The sequence below is a fragment of the Siphateles boraxobius genome, unplaced genomic scaffold (assembly GCF_051911475.1).
Source record: "Siphateles boraxobius isolate OS27281-9 unplaced genomic scaffold, OSU_SipBor_1 19, whole genome shotgun sequence".
Classification (NCBI taxonomy): domain Eukaryota; kingdom Metazoa; phylum Chordata; class Actinopteri; order Cypriniformes; family Leuciscidae; genus Siphateles; species Siphateles boraxobius.
Window position 1 is genome coordinate 8,188,549 of NW_027508799.1, and position 26,794 is coordinate 8,215,342.

The 26,794-nt window shown below is 39.1% G+C and overlaps 1 protein-coding gene across 1 annotated transcript; it reads left to right on the top strand.

The window, feature by feature from the left end:
• LOC143742455 (uncharacterized) lies at positions 1 to 26,223 on the top strand. Its single transcript, XM_077235322.1, has 3 exons — positions 1 to 77; positions 3,186 to 3,317; positions 24,591 to 26,223. The coding sequence occupies exons 2-3, from the start codon at positions 3,233 to 3,235 to the stop codon at positions 26,006 to 26,008; spliced, it is 1,503 nt and encodes a 500-aa protein (XP_077091437.1). The 5' UTR covers positions 1 to 77; positions 3,186 to 3,232; the 3' UTR covers positions 26,009 to 26,223.
• The last annotated feature ends 571 nt before the right edge of the window (positions 26,224 to 26,794 follow it).

The window sequence follows — 26,794 nt, forward strand, 5'->3', positions numbered from 1 at the left end:
TTTTATTTTGGTCTGGTGATGTGACGTCACAGGTTTGCGCCGCTGTCCTGCATCTGTTGCGATTCGGCTGAAGAAAGGTTTGTGTTTTAAAACAATTTAGTTGTTTAAATCGAACCGTCCTACCTCCAAGAAACATCGAGGAAATAGATTTAAAAAACAGGGCAAACTCTGGAAAAGGATGGGGAGCAGAAAGAGAATTAACTTTAACAATAAATCAATCATTGAAAAGGTGTATTATTTATTATGGACGCATGATTTATAATTCAGCATCAGGAGTCTAGATATGATACCGTATAGAGCTTTTAGAATATGCTTAGCAGCAACTAAAACAACATCGGTCAATGCACTATTAGTAGAGGCAAATGCCATTGAGTTTGAGGAGAGTTAAATTGTCTTTCTGTCTAAAGAGTTATACTAGAAATCATATAGCTAAAGATGTTTTAAATAATTGCTGGGAATACTTAAATAACAAGGGGAGTGGATATGGATGGAATATAAACAAATTAGCAAAGAAATATCAGATTGAAACAAAGAATGTAGTGTATCACCTATGGTGAGGGGTCCCAACATGGATAAATCCTGTTTTTACAATTGATTTAGAGATATTAGATAAGAAAAGGGAATGAGAGGAAATGGTTAAGCTTAAATATTATGTAAATAAGCACATACAGGAAATATTCTATTCAAGTATGCACATTATGCTGATGGATCTAAAGACCGAGAGACAGTGCTTACAGGAGTAGGGATATATTTCAGATTTTAAGATATCATTATATAAAAGATTGTGTAGAGGAAGTCAAGTCAAGTCATCCTCATTTATATAGCGCTTTTAACAATGTAGATTGTTTCAAAGCAGCTTTACAGAGATAAAGATATAATTTAAGGTAACAGAGATTGGTTTAGTTTTATAGTGGTTCTTGAAAAATGTTTTTTCCAGCTAAAGTTAGTTTTGATTGATTCACTAAATGATCATTTGTTATTAAATTAGGGGCCGCTAAGACGACACCGTTCTCTCTAAACAGACTTTAAACGTGAACCTGTGATAGACGCTGATGGCGTTCACATGCGCATTAAGAATTGATTCTATAGTTATGTGCGTTTGAATATATGTGCGCAGGTTTGTAATTCCTTACAAACCATGCCTAAACAAACTACTTGTCTATAAATTTTGATGCAGAATTTTTATTTTATCTTATCACTTTGGGTAGGTACGCGAACCGAAAAATTCCACAATGCTTTATCTGTAGAGTGGTATAGGGATCCTCCATAGGGAGAGGCTAGTTGGCACTTAAGCACTGCATTGTCATCGGGTCCAGGCGAAAGTCCTTCGTCAGATCTGGAAACGGCCTGGATCCGGCAGGCTGCGGGAAAACCTTGGGATAAACAAAGACACTAAAATTAGCGTAGATGCCATTCTTCTTATGATGTAACGAGTACATCAGGATATGAGGGAAGTGTTCCCAGTTCCGGCTGACCTAATCTATGCAGCCTAATATTGAATTATAGAAGTCTATAGAGTGTTATGTGAATGCTAGGTCAAAGAGATGTGTTTTTAGTCTAGCTTTGAACTTACAGACTGTGTCTGCTTCCCGGACAATGTTAGGAAGATTGTTCCAAAGTTTTGGTGCTAAATAGGAAAAGGATCTACCGCCAGCAGTCGATATATATTCTAGGTATAATCAACTGGCCGGAGTTTTGAGATCGCAATAGACGTGAAGGACTATAATGCGTTTAGGAAGTAAAACAGAGTAGTGGTATGCGCTGATTCTGCTTCTGTGTTAACATCACTATCTACTCATTCTTCTAGAGAAGATTTGATGTGTGAATTATTTACATTATTATGGCGTACAAAGAAAAGGAGTGGTACTTGTATTATGCTGGGTGTCATCACATGTAGGAATATATGGTAATGAATCTGCTGATGAATTAGCAAAAAAAACAATTTTAAAAGGGTAGTACATTTTAATGTTGCTTTAAGTAAAGGTGAAATTAAAACTATTAAGGAGAATATTACTAAAGAATGATAGGAAATATGGAATAGATAATAAGGGAAGGCATTTATATAATATAAAAACATGATGGATACTAAAATAAGTATAAATTGTAGAAATGGGAAAGAAGAGGTCATAATTAGTAGGATGAGACCCCTGGATCTTGTGCCAGGTAGGACCTGGGAAGATGGAATAGGATGGAGCATTGAGTAATTATAAAAGTAGGAAGATATGAATAAAGTAAATCATGACTGCACAACAGCAAAAGTAGATGGTAATACGCCCACAGGATCCAAAGCGCCAAAAACTGAACCAAACCCTCCAATCAATTGTATAATTCTTGCAAGTGATGCAAAGTTAATTATTTATTATTAAAATGTTTGAAATGGTTTAACTAATAGTTTACCCCTGGTCACTTAATGCGTTTTTACTGATCGGATAGATATCCGATTGCTGAAGAGAAACCACCTCCTGGAGTTGGTTTGAATGATCATTATTTTTCTAAAGCGCATCTTCACATGAGTAACAGAAAAGGTGCGTCTCATTTTGTCTCTATGTAGTGAATCAGTTTATTGTAAACACGAATTCGGTCACTAACGAGAGGAACGAAGCTTTCGAGATTCCGAGTCAATTGAAACTAATGATTCGTGCAATGATTCACTGATTCGAATAGATCGAATCACCACACGACCATTAAAGGGTAACTAAACACTAAAACAACTTTTTTTAGTTAATGATCTGTAAGAATGGAGCTTCATAAATGCTGTTCATTGATTCCAGTAAATTATTTGACATTTAGGTTTAAAGTGTTTTAATTCTACAATATATGGTTTAAAAACGTCTGACTGCTGCCCTCTTCAGGTTGAACGGTGGCTACTGCAGTTGAATTTTCCTGGATGTTTGCGGCGGTTCGTGACGTAGCGGTTGCAGGTGACGTAGGCAGGTTCCATACAAAGAGATGCATCTCAGGTGCACGCCCCCCTCCGCTGGGCTCTGCCCACTTTTCCAGCATTTTTCAAATATTGCCAGTGGGTGACCAGGGGTTTAGTTAATCTTTAACTCTGATTGACTCTCTTATCAGTGCGCTGAACTAGGGAGCCGAATGAGACGCACCCAGAGACTTAGCTTGGGTTTATTTTTCTTTGTTAATTATTCTCATCTTAATCATGATGATATGTCACTCTAAACACACAGAAAAACTCCTGGTGAACCAACAAGATCCATGTGACACTATTATAAAGATGGCATTTATTAAAGAGGAGAGTGAAGACATGAAGATTGAAGAAACATTCAGTGTGAAACAAGAAGATACTGAGGAACAAACAGGTTGGTTTCATTCTCAAAGCAGAACTCATTCATTTTATTCTTTTTAAAGTCCCCATGAAATCAAAATGGAAGTTTTTTGGCTTTTAGTGTGAATATATGTTGCCTCACTGTTATCTATAATCTAGTGTGCTTCAATACAATGACAAAATTCACGTTTTGAAGATATCCTAAGCATTCATTCGAAACTTACAGTCTCTCACTTCCGTCAATTTGGATAAATGACTTTGATGACATCACTCTGCACTTCAGCTTTAAATCAGATTTTCTGTCCTATCAAATGCTTTCTAGATTCTGAAGTGTCCCGCCCATTATAAATGGAAGCTACGGCTGAAATCGCTCACTTGTTACTACATGGTGAATGGCATAGTGTAGGGGAGCCAATAGGGGATAGGGAATGATTCAGGCCTAGATAATGGATAGCGGATAGTGGATCATATGGACGAGTCGGCACAGACCACAAATCGTATTAGGGATGGGGCCGATCCGATCCAGTATCGGTATCGGCTCCGATACTGCCATTTTTGCCGGATCGGGTATCGGTCAGACGAGGCCGATCTAAATCCGATATTGTGTGTTTACTATTGTGTTAATGTTAAGCCCCACAAAAGCATTATAAAGCACCATTAAGTGTTCGTGCACTATATTATAAGTGTTCTGAAGCCATTCTATAGTACAATGTGAGATAGAAATTAATATTTAAGTAAATAAATTCAAGATCACGTAAACTTTTCCCTCCGCTGCGGCTGTCAATCATTCTTGATTCAGCATTCAACAGCGCGGCGCATTCGGTTATGACGGTCAACTCGATGAAACTCTCCAAGATGATTCAATTACTATTATTATACTTGATCTGTAGATAAAGCTATGGTTTCGGATAAAATGACTATCTTGCTGGACTTGCTGTACCTTAATCATGTTACTTTTTACCGTGTGTCTGTTAGATCACAACACTGGAGAGCACTATAATTGTTCTTCACAGTAACTGAAATTTAAAACTGTTAAAAGAAAAGGCTGAATAAACTATTGCGTAGATAGATACTGTATAATACACTACGCATCAATATGTCTTTCCTTTGTGCTTGGAACTTTTCAATGCGGACTCGAAGCGGTGCGCGCTGTGAGTCTGTGTTGCTTCAAGCGCATTATTCTGCGCTCGGGATGCGCATAAGCACTTTGTGCCGCACTGTATTGGAGTCTTTCATAATCATATCATAATACTTTTGCGCAATGAAAGATTATTAAATGTCGCATCTATCATATGTTGCTGCCTCAATAAACAGCTGTGCTATACATATAAAAAATGTCTTAATTTTATAGTAGCTAGACTATGTATATACAATAATTGATCTTTTTGATTTTTGTTATCTTGTTTTTCATGAATGTATTTTACAACAATACAAACAGCAATGTGTAACGTTTTACCAGATTTAGTGCTGGTGCCTACACTTATTGTCTCTTATTTGTTCCCCGCTAAATAATGTTTTTTTCACTATGTTCAGATTTGATACAATTATTGTGCACTCGTGAATTTTCTAGACTAAATTTCTAATTTCTAGAGTTCTAATCTAGTGTATAATATAATTTTTGTCATAGGTTATGATAAAAAAAATTTTATTTGTTGTTTTTCTTTATAATGAAGTTGTCTGTATTAAGTAGATTGTGTTTAACATTGTTTACCAGTTCAACACAGAGTTCTAGAAATTCTACTTGATTTAAAAAAAAAACTGCGCTGGTATCGGATCCGTATTAGTCGATACTCAGAATATTTGGTATGGGATTGGATCGGTTCAGAAATATGGTATCGTTGCATCCCTAAATGTAATAAATATTGAAATGACAATCAATTTGAAACACTTACAGTTGCATATTTATTTTCAGAATGGGATTTTTCCTGTTAATCCTGTTTTTCTGACTTCCTTTTCTAACCTTATACTTACCTCAAGTTGCCTTTTGGGACATATGCATACATGCGTACATATCATACTTGCCTGTTGAGAGGAGTTTATTGCAACATCATATAAAATCAACAATTATAATAATAATAATATTAAAGCAAACACAGCTCTGGTATCGGAATAGTATCGGTATCGGCCGATATCCAAATTCAGGTATCGGGATCGGATCGGAAGTGAAAAAATGCGGATCGGTGCATCCCTAAATCGTATCCAACCTATTTGAGTTCTGCACAGAATTCTATATTCTAAAGCAATATCCAGAGATTAGGAGGAGATACTTATAGGGGCGGTTTCCCGGACAGGGTCTAAATTAAGCCTGGAGTAGGCCTTAATCTAGAATAGTTAATCGTGTCTTAAAAAATGGCTTTCTGTAACACAGATTAAGTACAGATTAGTTACACCTGGACTATGGAGCCCTGAACTAAAATAAACCAGATTAATTTAAAACCAACTGTACTAATCTGAATTAGCATGACAGAGGTAGCCTATAAAACATGGAATGAACCAAGAAAAGCTAAAAATTGCATGGAACTGAGAAGCAAATACAAGGAAAACAATGGCATCAGAAATTTTTTTGTACTAAACAAGAGAAAATTATTTTTAAGCAAGCTAAATAAACATCAGATATGGACCAGCACACATCAGCTATGGAAGAAAAGAAAAGAAATGCCTGGAAGTCTGTTTGTAATTAATTATATATATATATAATTAATTACAAACAGACTTCCAGGCATTTCTTTTGAAATTGAACCATTTGAACTCACTCTCGTGCTTTCCCTCGACCCCCACTCCCTCCCACTCGTGGAGAGATCTCCCAAACTCACACAAGAATCGAAATACTTTATATAGGCCTACACGAAGTGAATGCCTGCAATCATTCAGTCATTGACGAATGCACAAAATGTGCAAATTAATAAAAACATTATGAACATTACGAAACGATACACAATTGTAGTTTAAGTTCGCGCTGAAACTATATTTACTTTATAAAATATATATATAACCCATTAAACCTGCTGAGAAACGAGGAGAGAACCTCTGAGTGAACTAAAACGAGCAGTTCCACGCGCATGCCCGGGAAACTCATGAATATTCATGTAGGCTCCGCCCACTGCCTCTACAGATGCACAAGTCAGTTTTGCTCCACATTTAACGAGATATATGGTGCAAAAGGGAGAGCGTGCGAAACTTGTCACTTGAAAGATTCGTAACATCTTTAGTTGATTGGAACTTCATAATTATTGCCCTGATGGTCAAAATGGGGATTTTCAATTCTTTAGCTATTTTCTTACAGCCACTTTCTATTTTGTGATGCTCAACAATCTTTTAATGCCCATCAGAACTATATTCTTTGGTTTTACTCATTGTGGTGGATGATTGAGGGAATTTGGCCTTTGTGTTTCCTCATATTTAAACTCCTGTGAAACAAGAAGTCATTCTTGAAAAGTCAAGAAGACAATTTTTATGTTCCTAGTCACCCTGGTGTGCTAAAAAAAAAAGGTAAATATTAATGGAAATATACTTCAGAAATATTTCACTCGTAAAAAAATTCTAGGGGTGCCAATAATTGTGGCCAACGTGCTTTGGAGAAAAACATTTATTTCATAATGTGATTTCCCCCCCACTTTCAATTATTTTACTTCAATGAAAGGTTAGATTTTTGCAATTTGTTTTAAATGGAAGATCAAAAGAAATTTTTTGATCATATTTACCAGGGGTGCCATTAATTCTGACCACAACTGTATATATATACTAGTAATACACGTGTCTTCTTTGAAACACATTGTTAATCTGAAGTTAAACCTGCCTCCTGGTAGGTTTAATTTAAGACTCAATTTAGTCTTGGGGTAACTCTAATCTTCCTCCAGGAAATCAGTTTATTAAACTCTGGACTAAACTAAATCTAGGACTATTTAAAGCCATGACAGAGAAAGCAGATTTCTGTTAAACTGGTTTAAAGGGCCATTTTAGTCTAGCACTAGGCTTAATCTCTGTCCGGGAAACCGCCCCTTAGAGATTAGGAGGAAACTGTGGCTTTACTGAGCTCAGCGGCTCTGGCCAAGCTGTGGTGTAAATGAAACGCTACTAGCCATTTAAAAAAAAGAGTGGCTGTTCGATATGTCCTGCCCTGTCTTTCTGTTTCAGTGGAAATTATGTCAACACATTGAATAAAGCTGTGCGTTTCAAGACACTTCAGTGGGCCTTTAAAATGTCAAGCTTTACAGAAATGAATGATTTTTTTTTTTTAAGTATCATACGAGTGTCTTGGATCATTCTATAATTAGGGGTATATTTGGAAATTGACAATGTGAAGAAAACAAGTTTACTTCTTTCAAAAACACAAACAGGACCATACATGAAACCCTTAAAATCAAATACCCTATTTTCCGGACTATAAGTCGCATTTATTTATTTGTTGTTCAAGCACCCATCTGTGGACTCGTTCCTCCAGCTCTGGCCATCTTGCTTTCAGCCCGCGATTAGCTTTCTTTTAGTTTTTATCATTACAGTGAATGGGGTCGCACACAGGCAGGAAGCGCCGAGTTGCGTCTAGAACAACTCGAGGTATCGCACGCCAGACGCACATTTTCTCAGTTTATGGCCAGCAATATTGTTATGTTTAAGGACATTATGGAATTAAGATCATGTCTGTACTATGTTATGATTGTACTGTACAATTGAATACAATCGTTGCTAAGTCTGCAGTCTGAACACATTTTACCTCAGAGCGTCCGTTAACTGAATGAATTGAGAATATCACCTGGAAATCCGATGCAATTTTCATTCAACCAGCTGATTTCTGTAAATGAATGTAAACTAAATGTGTATTGCATCACAGGGTTAAGTCAGTATATTAGGGCTGTGAGTCTTTGGGTAGGCAAAGACATAACAATAGTGGTAGACTACTGCAAAGGAAAATTAGGACCACAAGGTACAGCAATTCTTTTGTGCCTACAGCAATTAGATTGTACAACAATCAGCTAGCATTTAACTAGCTTATTTATTCACACATGCTTGTCATATTTCTATAATGTTTGTTGTTTTGTCTATCTTGTCTGTGTTTTTCTTATGTTTCTATGTTTAAATGTTTTAATGCTTTTGTATTTAATGCTTTTGTATCTATGTTTTTATTTGTATGCAGCAGGTTTTTTAAAAGTGGAGTGTGTAATGGTGACCACATGAATTTCCTACTTGTGGATAATAAAGTTTACCTTGACCTTAACCTTGGCAGCGAATCGATTCGATTCATAGGTTTTCGATTTGATTCAAGAACGATTTTTGCAAAGTCAGAAAGATTCGATTCAATGCGATTCACATTAAAATTCGATTCGATTCTTCATTTTTTATATGCATTCATACGATTATTTTAATGTTTCTCCCAATGGGTCTTAGTCAGGGTGTGAATTACACAGTGGTCTTCAGGGGTCAGAGAATGGGGACAAAAAACAAAACAAAAAAACACTGACATTTTGTCTATTGTTAATGTTAGTTCATGTTAGTTTTTAATGAATCTATTATTATACAAAATATTTCCAAAGCCTATAAATTAGTATTTGTAGAAATGTAAGCCAAGATTTAAAAAGGCTCTAAAAGTATTGTTAGTTCATCATGCTAACTATTTTGTAGGATAGTGTTAATGGATACACAACCTTAAAGTGTTCCTGCTACATTAAACATCCTTCCATGGTGAGACTAAAAATATTATGAACTTTCCCAACTAAACCTTAACTAAACTTTTCCTCATCGAATAGTAAGTATTTTTCAAGTTCAATAATTTATTGCCATGTCAACAAGTTGATAGGAATTTGTCTTGGTACAACTCTCAGACATAAATAACCTAAAGGGCAGACATCATAAGTACACCAACAATGTACACCAACAGTCCCCAGCAACAATAAGACATTAGACCAAAACCCTGCAAACATTCAAAAAGACAATACCCCACGGCAAAGAAAGTGCACAGTGCATACAGTTAATAAGATGATGCTAGCAGTCAGTGCAAATTCAGATATCTGATAGCCAGAGGGAAAGTGCTGTCTCTGAAACGTGATGTGGAAGTCTTAATGCTCATATATCTTCTACCTGAAGGGAGGAGATTAAAGAGATAGTGAGCAGGGTGAGAGTGATCCGCTATGATGTTTTTAGCTTTTCTGATTATTCTAGTGGAGAAGAGTGAAGAAAATGAAGGGAGGCTACAGCCTATGATTTTTGATGCTCTGCGTACTACTCTTTCCATCTGTGATGGCCGACAACGTGGCCACACAGCAAGGCGGTAACTAACCCATGCAAAATCATGCATCTTTTTCTTTTGTTTGTTTGTTATTTTGGTTATCCTTTAATACATTACGTCATTCCATATTTTGTTACAGATCACCCTTGTATACATTTCATAATAACGACAGACACAGATTTGGTTCATTACATTCACTTTATTTATCATTTTCACTGTTATCATACATGACTAGGTTGGGTGCACACTTTCTAGTTATTGGTGGTATATTGTGTTAATATTATTTTCTTTGAGTTTAAGTTACCTGCATGTGGAAAGTGGAGTTGTGGCGCTGCCTGGGACGTAGAGCTCCGGTGAAGGTCCATTCCATTAAAGGACGGGCTGGCGTCAGTGGCTGCCATTTTATGCTGTTGGGTTAATCCATGTTGCCAATTAGCAGGGGGGGGGGATGATTGATTATATGTTAGTTTTGTTTATTATTCTATTTACATTTTGGTTATTATAATTACTGGAGTAAGTTATTTTATGATCTCTTTATTGATAAATTTGAAGTTTATTACTTTATTTAGTGTAATTGTGTTAAGTGATGATTGTGGTGTCCCTTGTGTGTGTTTAATGGACTAGTCCTGTGTATATATAAGTTCCCCATGTGTGTCATTAGGGAGGTCATGTTGGTTTGGTTAGTTTGATTTGATTTCTGTTAAGTTTGATCCTGTTCAGTTGACCCTTTTTCTTTATGGGCCCAGACCTGACTTTATTTTTATTCAGTTTTTCAATTATTTTGATTTTGTAACTTTCTTTTTTTGTATTTAAATAAATAATTTTTGGTTGGGAATCCTGTGTCCTTTGCCCTTGACTACTCGGTCCCTCACATATGGTGTCAGAAGTGGGGTCTGCAGAGGACGCAGGTTTCCTATTTTTTGGTTTTTTCCTTTTTTTTTGTCCTCCCTGTTTTTTTTGGAGCCATGAGTCGACCTGGAAGAAGAGGGGCACAAAGGATGATGCCAAGGGAAGTACAGGAAGGAGAGGTGGAGACCATAGAGGATGGTGAGGAGATTGTGCCAGAGGAGTCTGGAGGGCAGGAGCCAACGCTGGCAGATTTGACGAGTTTGTTCCGGGCCCACATGGCGCAGATGGATGCTCGGGAGGCCGGGAGGGCCCAAGAACAAAGGGAACAAGAACGACGATTTAAGGCATTGCAGCACCAGTTTGGTTTACTTCAGATGGAGGTACAAGCTCGTATTCCTACTCCACCCACCCCTGATCCACGTTCTATGAATCCAAGTCCAGAGGAAGGGCAGGATGGTGACCCTGATCTTGATCAACCATTTCCGGCAAGGAGGGAAAGAGTACTTCACCACGTGGACCAAGACAGAGGTCAGTCCTGGATCAAAGAACCCAGATTAGAAAAGTTAAGTGACTCTGATGACATAGAACATTTTCTGATAACCTTTGAGAGGATTGCTGCAGCATGTGGTTGGCCTAAGGCTGACTGGGCGTTCCGACTGATTCCCCTACTGACCGGTAAGGCCCGAGCGGCATATGTGCTTATGGACATTGATGATTCGCTGGATTATATGAGTGTTAAGTCGGCTATTCTCAGAAAGTACGACATTAATTCAGAAACTTATCGACAAAGATTTCGTTCTCTGGAGGTTGAATCATCTGAGAGTCCCAATGAACTGTATGCCAGGCTGAAGGAGCTGTATGGGAAATGGATTCGACCTAAAGGTAAAGCTACTGACGAAATTGGAGAAATAATTATTCTTGAGCAGTATCTGCGAATGCTCTCTCCTGAGCTTCAGGTATGGATCCGGGAGCGGGGCCCTGATACTGCTGCTGAGGCTGCATCACTGGCGAATGTGTTCGTTGCTGCTCGAGGAAGGAACCAGCCATGGAGTTGGCGGGGTGGGAGAGATTCTCGAAAGCCCCATGTCTTTCATCCGCCCCCTCACTACCACTCTGGTAAGCCTCCTGTAGCAGGGAAAGCTGAAGCGGTGTTTCTCAAATCACCTAAGAAAGTGCCTATTTGTTACCTGTGTGGCCAAGAGGGTCATACCAAACCTGTTTGCCCGAAGAACGTTAAGCTCTCTCAAGTCTGTTATGTGCCCAGAAGTAATGCAGCTCCGGTGAAGCCCGGATTGTCCGTAAAGATGACCACTGTGGAAGTGAACGGTAAAGAACTTCCTGCTCTGGTTGATACTGGCAGCGACCAGACGTTGGTACACCGACAGTTTGTTTCACCTGCCTTGATTAATTCTACTGACCAGAGATTGATATGCTGTGTCCATGGCGATGAGAAACTGTTACCTACCGCGGGTCTTTACATCAAAGTACAGGGACAGACTTATCTCATGGACGTGGGAGTTGCAGAAAATTTACCGTATCCTGTGATTCTGGGGCATGATCTACCAGTACTTTTGGATTTACTGCAGTCAGAACAGCTTTGTAATGTTGTGGTAACCAGGGCCAAAAAGAAACCGAAAGAGGAACTGACACAAACACTCAGTACTTTGCCTTTCTTTGATGTGGATATTGAAGTAGAACCTTCAAAGTCACGGAAGTCCCGTAGTGAAAAACGATGAGACAAACTTGCATATAATGTTTCCAAGACACCGACTAACCCCTCGGGTGACTTGTTTCAAAGTTTCCAGGTGCCTACTAACATGGTCCAGTTACAGCAGGAGGACGTCAGTCTAGCTCCGTACCTCAAGAAAGGGGAACAGGAAGCTACAGCCAATGCGGATGACACTGACTCTGCCGAAAGGTATTTGTTTCAAAAAGGTATTCTTTATCGTCAGTTCGAATCAACAAACCAGCTTGTCGTGCCACAATGTGTCCGAGAGGTAATCCTCCAGTTGGGTCATTCGATTCCCTGGGCTGGCCACTTAGGGAAACACAAGACCTTGGCCCGTATCAAGAGACACTTCTATTGGCCAGGATTAAGGAGGGATGTGACTCGATACTGTAAAAGTTGTCCTGAGTGTCAGAAAGTCTCAATGAGAAGTCCTTCCAGAGCTCCATTACAACCTTTACCTGTTGTGGGTACACCCTTTGAGAGACTGGGGATGGATATTGTAGGTCCTGTAGAAAGGAGTCGAGCTGGAAATAGATTTATGCTTGTTATCACTGATTATGCAACTAGATATCCTGAGGTGTTCCCGATGAAGTCCATTAAAGCCAAGTACGTAGCAACATGCTTAATACAACTTTTTTCCCGAGTTGGATTCCCCTGTCAGATCCTTACTGATCAGGGCACTAACTTTATGTCAACTCTCTTGAAGCAGGTATATCAGCTTTTGGGTATTGAGAGTTTACGTTCCACTCCTTATCATCCGCAAACCGATGGCCTCACAGAGCGTTTCAATCAAACACTCAAGCAAATGCTTCGCAAGTTCGTCAGTGAGTCAGGCAAGGATTGGGACCAGTGGTTGCCCTATCTCTTGTTCGCATACAGAGAAGTTCCTCAGGCCTCGACGGGGTTCTCTCCCTTTGAGTTATTATATGGACGTGAGGTGAGAGGCCCTTTGACCCTGCTTCGGGAGCTGTGGGAAGGCACACAAGGTAACGAGGATTCGGTAAACGTGATCTCTTATGTGATTCAGATGAGGGAACGGTTGGGAACGATGGCAAAACTGGCTCAAAGTCACCTGGCTGAGGCACAGAGATCTCAGAAGTCATGGTATGATCGGTCTGCATGTGAACGAAGTTTTAACCCTGGCCAGCAAGTGTTGGTGATGTTACCAAGTCAGGAAAGCAAATTATTGGCAAAATGGCAAGGTCCATTTGAGATCCAACGGAAGCTGGGACGCACCACCTATGAAATTTCTACACCCGGCTTGGGACAGCAGAGTAAAATCTTGCACGTTAATTTGCTGAAAGAGTGGATTCCTCGTCCTGAAAAGGAGTCACAAGTCTTGATGATTCAACAGGTGAGGGAGGAGGAGGAACTAGAGGAGCAATATTTGCCTCAACCGGTCACGGAATGTGTTGATCTGGAGCATTTGCCCAAGGATCGCCAATCCCAAGTGAGAGCCATTTGTCACTCTGATCTTTTTTCTGAGTATCCGGGAGCCACAACATTGATCGAACATGAGATTGTGTTGAAAAATGATGCTGTTGTCAAAAGAATGAGTTATCGAATACCTGAGCGATTACAAGTCTCTTTGAAGGAAGAGATTGATTTGATGCTGACGTTGGGAATCATCGAACCGTCTAAGAGTGAGTGGTGCCACCCAGTGGTTTTAGTCCCCAAAAAGGATGGAACCTTACGGTTCTGCATTGATTTCCGATACTTGAACTCTGTTTCCAAGTTTGATTCCTATCCAACACCCCGTATAAGCGACCTTATTGACCGTTTAGGTCGAAGCCAGTATCTGACCACCATCGACCTCGCCAAAGGATATTGGCAAATTCCTCTCACTCCTCAATCCAGAGAGTTGACTGCCTTTAGAACACCCTGGGGACTATTCCATTTTAAGGTTCTTCCTTTTGGCCTGCATGGGGCTCCAGCCACTTTTCAGAGGCTCATGGACCAGATATTACATGGTTTGTCTTTTACGGCCGCTTATCTAGATGACATTGTTATCTATAGTGACACTTGGGAACAGCACCTACAACATCTACAAGAAGTTCTGCGGCGACTACAGCAAGCTGGTCTTACCATCAATCCACTCAAATGTGCTATAGCACGGACTGAAATTGAATATCTGGGCTATGTCATTGGTAAAGGGGTGGTCAGACCCCAGGTAAAAAAGATTCAAGTGATTCAACAGTGTCCTCTACCCCAAACACGGAAAGAACTGAGATCGTTCCTTGGTATGGCAGGTTTTTATAACCGATTCATTCCTAATTTTTCTGGCAGAGCAGCAGCCTTGACGGATATGGTGGGTTCCAGATGCCCTAGTCAACTTCAGTGGTCAGAGGGAGCAAAGCTGGCTTTCCAAGACATCCAGACTGCCCTGGGTGGGGACCCTGTGTTGCATAATCCTGATTTTAAGGAACCCTTTATTGTGCAAACAGATGCTTCCGAACGAGGCATTGGGGCGGTGCTACTGCAAGGGACAGGTGACGGACGACAACTGGTGGCTTGTATTAGCCGTAAACTTTTCCCGCGAGAAGTCCGGTATTCTACCATCGAAAAGGAGTGCTTGGCTGTGAAATGGGCTCTGGATTCCCTGAAATATTATCTGCTGGGGAGAGAGTTTATTGTGGAAACTGACCATAAGGCTCTACAGTGGTTGAAAAGGATGAAGGACACTAACAGCAGGATTACTCGGTGGTACTTGGCCATGCAGCCCTTCCGATTCATCGTCCAGTATGTTCCCGGAAAGGACAATGTTACAGCTGACTTCCTCTCTCGCTGTGTTGGGGAGATTTCTGAAGTGGGGGGGAATGTGATGGCCGACAACGTGGCCACACAGCAAGGCGGTAACTAACCCATGCAAAATCATGCATCTTTTTCTTTTGTTTGTTTGTTATTTTGGTTATCCTTTAATACATTACGTCATTCCATATTTTGTTACAGATCACCCTTGTATACATTTCATAATAACGACAGACACAGATTTGGTTCATTACATTCACTTTATTTATCATTTTCACTGTTATCATACATGACTAGGTTGGGTGCACACTTTCTAGTTATTGGTGGTATATTGTGTTAATATTATTTTCTTTGAGTTTAAGTTACCTGCATGTGGAAAGTGGAGTTGTGGCGCTGCCTGGGACGTAGAGCTCCGGTGAAGGTCCATTCCATTAAAGGACGGGCTGGCGTCAGTGGCTGCCATTTTATGCTGTTGGGTTAATCCATGTTGCCAATTAGCAGGGGGGGGGGATGATTGATTATATGTTAGTTTTGTTTATTATTCTATTTACATTTTGGTTATTATAATTACTGGAGTAAGTTATTTTATGATCTCTTTATTGATAAATTTGAAGTTTATTACTTTATTTAGTGTAATTGTGTTAAGTGATGATTGTGGTGTCCCTTGTGTGTGTTTAATGGACTAGTCCTGTGTATATATAAGTTCCCCATGTGTGTCATTAGGGAGGTCATGTTGGTTTGGTTAGTTTGATTTGATTTCTGTTAAGTTTGATCCTGTTCAGTTGACCCTTTTTCTTTATGGGCCCAGACCTGACTTTATTTTTATTCAGTTTTTCAATTATTTTGATTTTGTAACTTTCTTTTTTTGTATTTAAATAAATAATTTTTGGTTGGGAATCCTGTGTCCTTTGCCCTTGACTACTCGGTCCCTCACACCATCCTAGTTTTGTCCGGAGCGGTTGTATGACCAAACCAGACAAGCATGGAAAAAGTTGACCTATAAAAGTGAGTCATGGCAACTCTGCTGACTCCAAACTTTTTGAGCTGCTGCAGAAAGTGGATTCGCTGATGAGCTTTACTGATCCTAATATTAGTGTTGAGCTCCCATGATAAGGACCACCTGGATTGTGGTACCAAGGAACTGGAAGGAAATGACCCTCTCCACCTCCACCCCATTTATGAGAGTGTAGAGAGTGTAGGGGGGAGACTAGGGATCCTTCTAAAATCCACTAGAAGTTCCTTGGTTTTTTTTGAGATGTTAAGTGTCAAGTTAAAGCCTTCGCACCATTTAACCATCCCCTCCACTTCTCTGCGGTAGTCAGACTCATCTCCACTAGTAATAAGACCAACTACAGAAATATCGTCAGCAAACTTAAACAACAGAACTGAACTGCTGTGTGATTGACAGAATTGTGTGTATAAAGAATACAAAAGTGGGAAAAGGACACAGCCCTGTGGGGCGCCAGTGTTCAGAAACTTTGACTGTGAGACGTAATCACCCATTTTAACCACCTGCTTCCTATCGCATACAAAGTTGAAAATCCATTTGCAAAGTGATGTTCTAACACATAGTTCCTGTAAAGTGTTAATCAACTTCACAGGAACGATGGTGTTGAACGCAGAGCTAAAGTCCACAAAGAGGACACGTGCATTTGTAGATTAGGGCTGGACAATAATTCAATATCAATATATATCGCGATATTTTTTTTTTCGATAACGGTGATATGATTTTTAAACACATTTTCGATGTTTCAATATACATAGCAGCATTTGTCACTGACTGACGTTAGGCGCGCAGCCTTCAGAAAGAGCAGAACACAATTGGCTACTTTCCTGATGACGTACACCACAGACACACAGCCACTGCTCAGAGCAGCGGATCTCCAACGCGGCAAGTTTCAGCCACAGAATGAGCGCCCCTGACCGCAATGCTAATCTGACTGAGCGAGCTTCCACAAGTGAGGAGAAAGCAGACGAAATAGTTGATAAGAGAGGAAAGACTAATTCAGTGGTATAAATTCAGTGGCGTTTCAGTGTTTCAGCGTGCTGCAAAATGTGCCGGAGTGTGACTGCGACTAGCGTCCGACTAGCAGCGGGAACACATCAGACGAGGATCAGGAGATAGACTGTGCCGATGCGCGCGTCCGCGGCCAGGAACGTCGCGTCCACACTCTAAAAATAGCTCACCGAAAGTTCTAATGAGCAGGTATCGCTCCCTGTGAATGTCCTGACGCGCGCACACACACGCACACGACGCGCAGAATCCAGTTGTCTTTCTTTAGCGCTTGAATAATAACACACACATTTATGCCAAAATGTCCGTTTTGTCAATTGTATCCTCACAAGAACAGTCTAAATGAGTCCAAGTGAGAACCAAATTACTCACTGATCTTGTCTAAAGAACGTGTGTAGCTTTAATAAGGATTAAAAGGATTAAGCTATATTTCATTTATAATTTATGCAGTTCAGTTTTGTGTACCAAATGTTGCACAAATGTTATGGCAAATGTAAATTTTAAAACAGAAATGCATTGCCATTTTACATATTACATTGTAATTTTGCATATTACATTACAAACTGAATATTGCTACCTTTATGCTTTCGTAGTCTTGTAGCAGGTATTGAGAAGAGAATATTATTGTTATGATGGGTTATTTCATTGCTTCATGTAGTTTGTTATGGTGCAGTAGCGAAAGACTCCAGCAGATTTCATAGACTTGGCAAATTCATTTTTCAGAAGATTGTAGGAACAGACATCTGTTATGGGGGTTCTTGGCAGTTTTTCTGAGGCTTTTATATTGTTCATATCGATATCGGAATTATATCGTATCGACCGAAATTAAGAAATATATCGTGATATAAAATTTGGCCATATCGTCCAGCCCTAATGTATATTTAGACTCCAGATGTTGGAGAATAGAGTGCAAACAATTCCTCATGGAATACTCTTGTTCTCTTTATACTGAACATTTTCCTTATGATTCTGAGAGAAAACGCGCCGGGTGTCTACTTGTGCGATAGTAACGATTACGAATGCAACTTTAATGCGCATCTGATTGATGGATAAACCACGCACTCTTATTTCAGAGTAATTATTGTAGATCTGCAGTTTCCTTCGTACATTTAGTTTAAGGACATTAAGTTAAATTTCATTCATCATTCATGATTCATCGGAAGCGTGTGCATTTTAGACACCTATTATGCGTTTGCTCTTTCCATGTAATAAATGCGCACCCTTGAATAAGTGGGGTTTTACTTCAACTGCTCAGGACGGGTATGACCCATTTCCGTAAAGCTTCATTATCTTATCTTAAAGAAAATAATGGCGACGTTTCCACGCAATGCTTGAGCGGTTTGACTCAAGACTTGCTCTCTCGATAGAGAGCTGTCATCTGCTCATGTGAACATCAGTGGCTGTCCTGAGGAGAGCTCAAACATGGACTGCTCAAACATCTGTAGATGAGAGCTACAGTATATGGGACAGAGCGCGAGCGAAATCCAGTGAAAGATGGTAAAGAGTGCAGCGAGTATCTGAAGGAGAGCTGTGAGGACGAGAAATGACGCAGCACAACGCCTCCATTAATTCGCGTATGTAGTCATTTAATGTTTATATATTTTAAAGCACTGAATCGCTATAGAATCGCAAATTATTCGATTCTTAGCATTTTAAATCGAATATTGACCGAAATAAACGATTCACGATTCAAAATACATGTTTCATGATCAATGCATATGCATCGTCAGGATTTGTAATAGATGCATTGTGAAAACGAAAGTATCGTTACACCCCTACAGTATATACATTAAGACGATTTGAGACAAATAAATGTAAATTTAATATAAAACTATGTAAATAGCGTTCTGTGGCGCGGCAGGATTTGAGCCGTTGCTGGGTGCCGCAGACAGAGCACCGCCGGTGTGTGTACACTCATAGAATAATGTGTTCGAATTTTAAAGATGTGGTGCTGCGCTTCTCGTCCGGTGTAGGACCCCCTTTAGAGTAACCTCTGCTTTTTGCCAGTCCCTCACAAGTTTCTCACTCACTCCAAACTTTCTTTCTGCTGCTCGATTACCGTTTTCGGCTGCATATTTTACAGTCTGCAGTTTGTAATCTGCAGAATAGGATTTTCTTTTTGGGGGAATTTTGTTTGTGTTCAGTCTTTCTCAGTTGTCTTTAATTTAATGTTTCAGTTAACAGGTTTTCAGTTTTCAGTTGTTGAAAATACGGTACTTATTCCATTAGCCAAACTCAGGGTTACCTCTGGGTTTTTAATTTTTTCTCTCTCCAAAAAGCAGATTTTAGATATATTCCAGTCAACTATGTTCCTGACAAAATAAGTATTTGTTCATTGCTTGGAAAAAAATACCTAGAATTTAAATAGCCACCTGATTGACAGATTATGTATTCACTTACCTAAATAAAAATTGTAATCAATGAGACTTACAGGTCCTTCTCAAAAAAATTGCATATTGTGATAGTTCATTATTTTCCATAATGTAATGAAAAAAAAACTTTCATATATTTTAGATTCATTGCACACCAACTGAAATATTTCAGGTCTTTTATTGTTTTAATACTGATGATTTTGGCATACAGCTCATGAAAACCCAAAATTCCTATCTCAAAAAATTAGCATATCATGAAAAGGGTCTCTAAACGAGCTATTAACCTAATCATCTGAATCAACTAAATAACTCTAAACACCTGAAAAGGATTCCTGAGGCTTTTAAAAACTCTTTTAAAAACTCCCAGCCTGTTTCATTACTCAAAACCGCAATCATGGGTAAGACTGCCGACCTGACTGCTGTCCAGAAGGCCATCATTGACACCCTCAAGCAAGAGGGTAAGACACAGAAAGAAATTTCTGAACAAATAAGCTGTTCCCAGAGTGCTGTATCAAGGCACCTCAGTGGGAAGTCTGTGGGAAGGAAAAAGTGTGGCAAAAAACGCTGCACAACGAGAAGAGGTGACGTGACCCTGAGGAAGATTGTGGAGAAGGACCGATTCCAGACCTTGGGGGACCTGCGGAAGCAGTGGACTGAGTCTGGAGTAGAAACATCCAGAGCCACCGTGCACAGGCGTGTGCAGGAAATGGGCCACAGGCGCCGCATTCCCCAGGTCAAGCCACTTTTGAACCAGAAACAGCGGCAGAAGTGCCTGACCTGGGCTACAGAGAAGCAGCACTGGACTGTTGCTCAGTGGTCCAAAGTACTTTTTTCGGATGAAAGCAAATTTTGCATTTCATTCTGAAATCAAGGTGCCAGAGTCTGGAGGAAGACTGGGGAGAAGGAAATGCCAAAATGCCTGAAGTCCAGTGTCAAGTACCCACAGTCAGTGATGGTCTGGGGTGCCATGTCAGCTGCTGGTGTTGGTCCACTGTGTTTTATCAAGGGCAGGGTCAATGCAGCTAGCTATCAGGAGATTTTGGAGCACTTCATGCTTCCATCTGCTGAAAAGCTTTATGGAGATGAAGATTTCATTTTTCAGCACGACCTGGCACCTGCTCACAGTGCCAAAACCACTGGTAAATGGTTTACTGACCATGGTATTACTGTGCTCAATTGGCCTGCCAACTCTCCTGACCTGAACCCCATAGAGAATCTGTGGGATATTGTGAAGAGAAAGTTGAGAGACGCAAGACCCAACACTCTGGATGAGCTTAAGGCCGCTATCGAAGCATCCTGGGCCTCCATAACACCTCAGCAGTGCCACAGGCTGATTGCCTCCATGCCACGCCGCATTGAAGCAGTAATTTCTGCAAAAGGATTCCCGACCAAGTATTGAGTGCATAACTGAACATAATTATTTGAAATATGAAATATGCTAATTTTTTGAGATAGGAATTTTGGGTTTTCATGAGCTGTATGCCAAAATCATCAGTATTAAAACAATAAAAGACCTTAAATTATTTCAGTTGGTGTGCAATGAATCTAAAATATATGAAAGTTTAATTTTTATCATTACATTTTTGAAAATAATGAACTTGATCACAGTATGCTAATTTTTTGAGAAGGACCTGTATATTTAGAGATATAAAACCTCTCTGTTTTCACAAAAGTTGTTAAATGGTCCTCGCATTTTCTTTTCCACAAATTTTTTTTTATATGCTGGTTTGGAAGAAAAATACCTTGGGGGGAAAACAACGTGTTGTACAGTCGGCAACTTAGTATTATTGAAAATTAAAAACACATAATTGACAAAGGTAACACATGAGAGAATAAAGAAATAAGCAAGAAACAATAGATCACAGGTTATACTTTAAACAACAACAACAACAATTTTTTGTATTTGTTATTGACAGGTTCTTGAATGAAAAAATGTCCATGTTTAATGTTCATTGATAAGTCGTGAAAAAAAAATAGATCCAACATGTTAACTTCCAAGCGATTTAACACCAAGATGGCTCATATTTGATATCTGTTTGTGTGAGAGTGGGAAAGGAGAGAAAGAGACATAACAGTTTAATGCTTAAAGTTGTGATGCTGAGAGCTCCTCCCATATTTATTTGAACACGACGTGACGTCACTTGCTTTGGGGAAGGAATTAACCTGAGAACATCCTAAAACAAGTACCACAGCACATCTCATATGTTTCACTGACTTCAAGGATATATATCTTCATCATACTTGAAAAGCACAATTGACCAATGATGTTGTTGTCCTCCCACTGAATTTGGGAATGTAATTGATCTTCACGCATGGCAGAATTCACCTAAAAGCTGAAGATTTGGGTGTTATTGCATTGACACTGAAAAATCAGAATGGTTGAACATTCACAACTTGCAACACAGGATAATGTTTTTCCTTATGAAGTTGTGATTTGATGGATCCTCATAGTTGAAGGCAATGCAGGAAGTCTTTGTGGCATTTCCTTGATGTTCTTGTCCAATTCTGTAGCTTCACTGCTACACTGGACTTTACTAATACGTTGAAGAGGTGTTTAGCAGTTGGAATGTCCTTCCCTTCGCAGATCAGTCTGTCTGCTATACTTTCTAAAAGGCCACCTACCACCTACATATCAGGGCCTTCCCTGAATCCATACTTGTATAGTTCTCTACTAAACAGAAAGAAGTTGCCTTTATGCTGATACTGGGTACACTGTCATCCATTTCTTCAGCGATTGGACGACACAGATGGATGGGATTCTTTTAGGTGGTCAAGAACTGGGGAGAGGTATGCCCTTTATTGCAGGTGGTCCCTTTCCTTTGCTTGAAGAGACTGTAGTGAAGCATAGAGGCTCCACACATCCACCAATGTAGAGAACCAGGGCTCTACGCTTGCCTTTATTCTTAGGAGCGCCTTCTGATCAATGACTGAAATTAACCTTCCCATTATGAGGCAATATTTGACTTTTTACTGTGCGTTCACACCGGATGCGAATAGCACGTCAAATTCGCGTCTACCGCGTCTAGTTTGACGCTTGACCACTTTGTGTAAAAACAAAAGTTTGAAGCGAAATTTATGCGCGTCAGAATCGAAACCCGTTGGCGGCCATCTTTTTATGTTGATCGAGCATTCATCGGAGAGTCACCCCTCTGTATTTGCTCCGGAGAGCAGAACGGCAGCGTAGGGGTAATCGTCGCCGTATTTGTGTCCATCAGACCCTTCGAAAGCGAACCCAGTGTGGCAAGTTTCACCATTGTCTCGCTCCAGGAGCTGCGCCTGGATGACGGCGGCTTTCAGCGGTACTTCCGCCTGTCCCGCGCCCAGCTTGATGACCTGTTGTCCCGCATCGGAGCGAGGAGCACCCTCGCCCTCATCCACCTAATCTGTCATTTATTTTTGTTTTGATGATAAATGGAGCCAGCCTCCAAAAGTGATTAATCTGTCCTGTGATTTTTCTCTCTCTCTCGAACAACACTGTCCAGACACGAACTTATGCAGTATGTTGGTTGTCTTTACATTAATAATATTTCATATATCTAGATATGGAATAAATAGCATTCAATACAAAATGAATATGTCTCATATATTGAAATCAAGTTTTATGTGATAAAATATTTGCTTTGTTGTGCATTAGAACCAGTCATATTACAAAATAATTTATTTGAAGCCTCCAGACTTCATAAGCCGCTAACCTTATTAAATGTAATCTTTTATGTCAAATTCATGAATTTATATTTATAAATTGAGTTAGAATAATAAATAATAGAATAAACAATCAGGAAGAGTATGTAACCAATCATTATCAACAAAATTCATCTGTGCACTGCAGAGGTGGCATAGAATAGCAATATTTCACACTGCACGCAGATGCGGTCCAGCAATGCGTTCCAGGTGCGGTGCGTATACAGCAGTGCAGAGATTGTTTCCGCTCTGAGTCTATTTCTGCTGTGCTGTACGCGCTGAATTAAAGTGACAGCACATGGTTCGTGGTCAGAATGAACACGGATTGACATAAAACATAGTAATCTCTCCATATATGCATTTAATTAAATTATACTACTAATTACACAATGGATGTACTCGTCTCTTCGTGGAGGTGGAAAAACAAGTTGTTTGTGACTCACAATATTTCTTGTAAAAAAGATTTAAATGCAAAACAAAAGGTATGAGAGAGCTGTTTTTGTCAATTGCATCTTTTATTTTAAATTTGTTTGAGATGTTAACAAGAGTAGGCCTACATGTTTAAATGTTTTGCCACTTGCTTGAGCAACTTAATATATAAATCTATATAGAAGTAATGAATTGAATAATACGTTTTTTTAAGTGTATTGAGTTTAAACATGAACACGTCTGTGAAAGAGAGTAGACCTATAACTACTGTGTACAAATAGAATCGCAATGCTAAAACTTTTTTATATTATTTTATAAAAGTCAATGATGATAAAAAAATATTGATTTGAAATAAAAATAGAGAATAAATGTTGTGTTTGTGGCACAGCCGTAGATCAGTTGCGCACTGCAAACGCATTATATGTGAAAGCACAAGCATACACACTACACACGGAGTATGTGTGAAACAGGCGTCAGAAGTGGCTTGAATACATTTAAAGTCCGAATTTATTCAGCAAATGTTTCCATCTCCCATTATTCGCATTAACTCTTTTCCACACATGTCAAAAATACCTCAAGCGAGTTTAATTTTAAGGATTAAGGTTTTATCTTAATATCCATCTCCTGTTTCTGATGTGATACTTCAAAATGTGCATAAAAACAGGGTGATGGAAATATAGCTAATATTAGCTATTGAGACGTACTACAGAAAGCAACGAGTTGACAATGTTTAGGAGAGAAATGGAGATTACATTAAACAACTCGTTCAGCAGTTTAGTGGGTATGGGATGGTTTTGATGCTAATCTAAATAAAAGTGTTCCCCACAAGATTTTGTAAGACTGTGGTGAGTGGACCTCGGTCCCTGCGCAAGAAAATTTTGTTCAGATTAAGTTCAGTGTGCAAATTTAACAAAGAAATATTTTTGTGAATTGATTTGTACCTGAACTTTAAATGTGACAAAGTGCCCAATTCGCTTGGAAATGTGCAGCGCGAACAGACTTAAGTCACAGCCTTTTGCTATTTGATTAGAGGATAAAGCCATATTGCTGATCAAAACATAATAGATATTTTATGCGAGAAGTTTAAATATAGTTTCGGTTCATTATGAAACCCAGGTGGGACAGATTAGACTATGGGGGACTGCCACAATCTAGTTAATGAATTGGAAACACTGAAATGTCTTGATGTCTGTTGCTTATTTAAAACTAGGGTTTAAAACCATATAAAACTAGGGTTAACTTGTATTTGTCTTTTTCTGCTGTAGACACGATGGCGCTGAAAGAGGAGAGTCAAGAACTGAATCAAATGGAAGAGGAAGGTCATGATTTCATAACTGGAGAAAAATCTTTTAATTTCTCACAGACTGAAAAAACTAACAGGCATATAATTATTCACTCTGAAGAGAAGCCTTTCAAATGTAAACAGTGTGAAAGGAGTTTCCGATTCAATAAATACCTTAAGAATCACATGAGAATGCATACTAAAGTGAAGCCTTTCACATGCCATCACTGTGGAAAGGGTTTCTGTCATAAAGCAAGTCTCAAGAATCATACGAGAGTTCACACTGGAGAGAAACCTTACACATGCCCTCAGTGTGGAATGAATTTCTCATATAAACCAACTCTTAATGCCCACATGAAAAGTCACACGGGAGAGAACCCTTACGTCTGCAAACTGTGTGGGAAGAGCTTCTCACAAAAAGGAAATCTTAAGTATCACACGCGAATTCACACTGGAGAGAAGCCTTTTACGTGCTCTCACTGTGGAAAGAGTTTCAGTCATAAAGTAAGCCTCAAGTCTCACATGAGAATTCACACTGGAGAGAAGCCTTACACCTGTACCCACTGCAAAATGAATTTTACATATAGAGAATCCCTTGATATCCACATGAGGGGTCACACTGGAGAGAACCCTTACATCTGCAAACTGTGTGGGAAGAGCTTCTCACAAAAAGGAAATCTTAAGTATCACATGAGAATTCACACTGGAGAGAAGCCTTTTACGTGCTCTCACTGTGGAAAGAGTTTCAGACATAAAGTGACCCTTACCAAGCACATGAGGATTCACTCAAGAGAGAACTGTTTTAAATGTAATCGGTGTGGAAGTAGTTTCACAGATAGAAATCACCTTAAGAAGCATGTAATAACTCACATCGGCGAGAAGCCTTTCATGTGCGATCACTGTGGAAAGGGTTTCACACTTAAAGGAAACCTTAAGACTCACATGAGAATTCACACTGGAGAGAAGCCTTATGTGTGCCAACACTGTGGAAAGCGTTTCAGATTTAAAGGAAATCTTGACACTCACATGAGACTTCACACTAGAGACAGTTGTTTCACGTGTCTTCACTGTAAAAAGAGATTCACGTGTCAAAGAGACCTGAAACATCACTTGCAAACTCATTCAGGAAAGAAACAGAAGTGTGCCAAGAGGTTTAGAAAAAGTAGCATTTTCAAAAAACACATGAGCATTCACTCTGGAAAAAGGCTATTTAATTGCAGTAAGTGTAACAAAAGATTTGTTTTGCCGTCACACTTACAAATACACCTGAAAAGTCATGCAGATGTCAGACCCTATTTGTGTTCTTTGTGTGGAAAGAGATTTAAATGGCTCAGAAGTTTAAAATGTCACCAGAAAATGCGTATCTGTGTGAAATCAAGGCAACTTTCACACCACAAATAAATGTGGGGAGATGATGGTTCAGATTATTTTCTGCTTTCTCTTTTTTTTCTTCTTCTTAATAAAATGTAACATGAATATGTAAATTGAATTGCAGAGTTTATGAAACAGATAAACACAACTTTTAGAATCTGAAAATGGATTGGATTCATTTGTATTGATATTTTGTGCATGTTCAGTACTCCCTTTAGTAATAAATGAGAGACATAACTGTGTTATTCCAGTGGTCCTTTTTTTATTTTTTATTTAATCATAGTTTTCCATACCATGAAGCAAATGCAGTTTTCTTAACTTTCAATAAATAAACAAATATACACACAATCAAACAACAAATATAATAATAATTAAAGCTGCAAGCAGCATTTATCGGGGTTCAAGCATTTAAGGCCTTTAAGCACATAAGCATTTAAGACATTTAGTTTTATTTGGCAAGCATTTAACTACTGACATGATGGAAAAGACCATTTACAGCCAATACTGGCAAATTACCATAGGAAATATGTTTATTAAAGGTTTAACAGTTAAAGTGATACCTATGGGTCTGATCTCCATTTTAATTAATCATTTTAAATAAGTAATAAGTAACAAAATGTAAGCAAATATGCGTAGCATGGTCAAATATGATTAACTATGTTCTTGCATGATTTACCATAGTTTACCATGATTTACCATGTTCCATAATTATTTACCATAGTTTACCACGATTTACCATGGACTAGCATGGTTTACCATGATTTCAGCGTTCTAGTATGGTTTACCCTGTTCTAGCATGATTTACCATAGTTTACC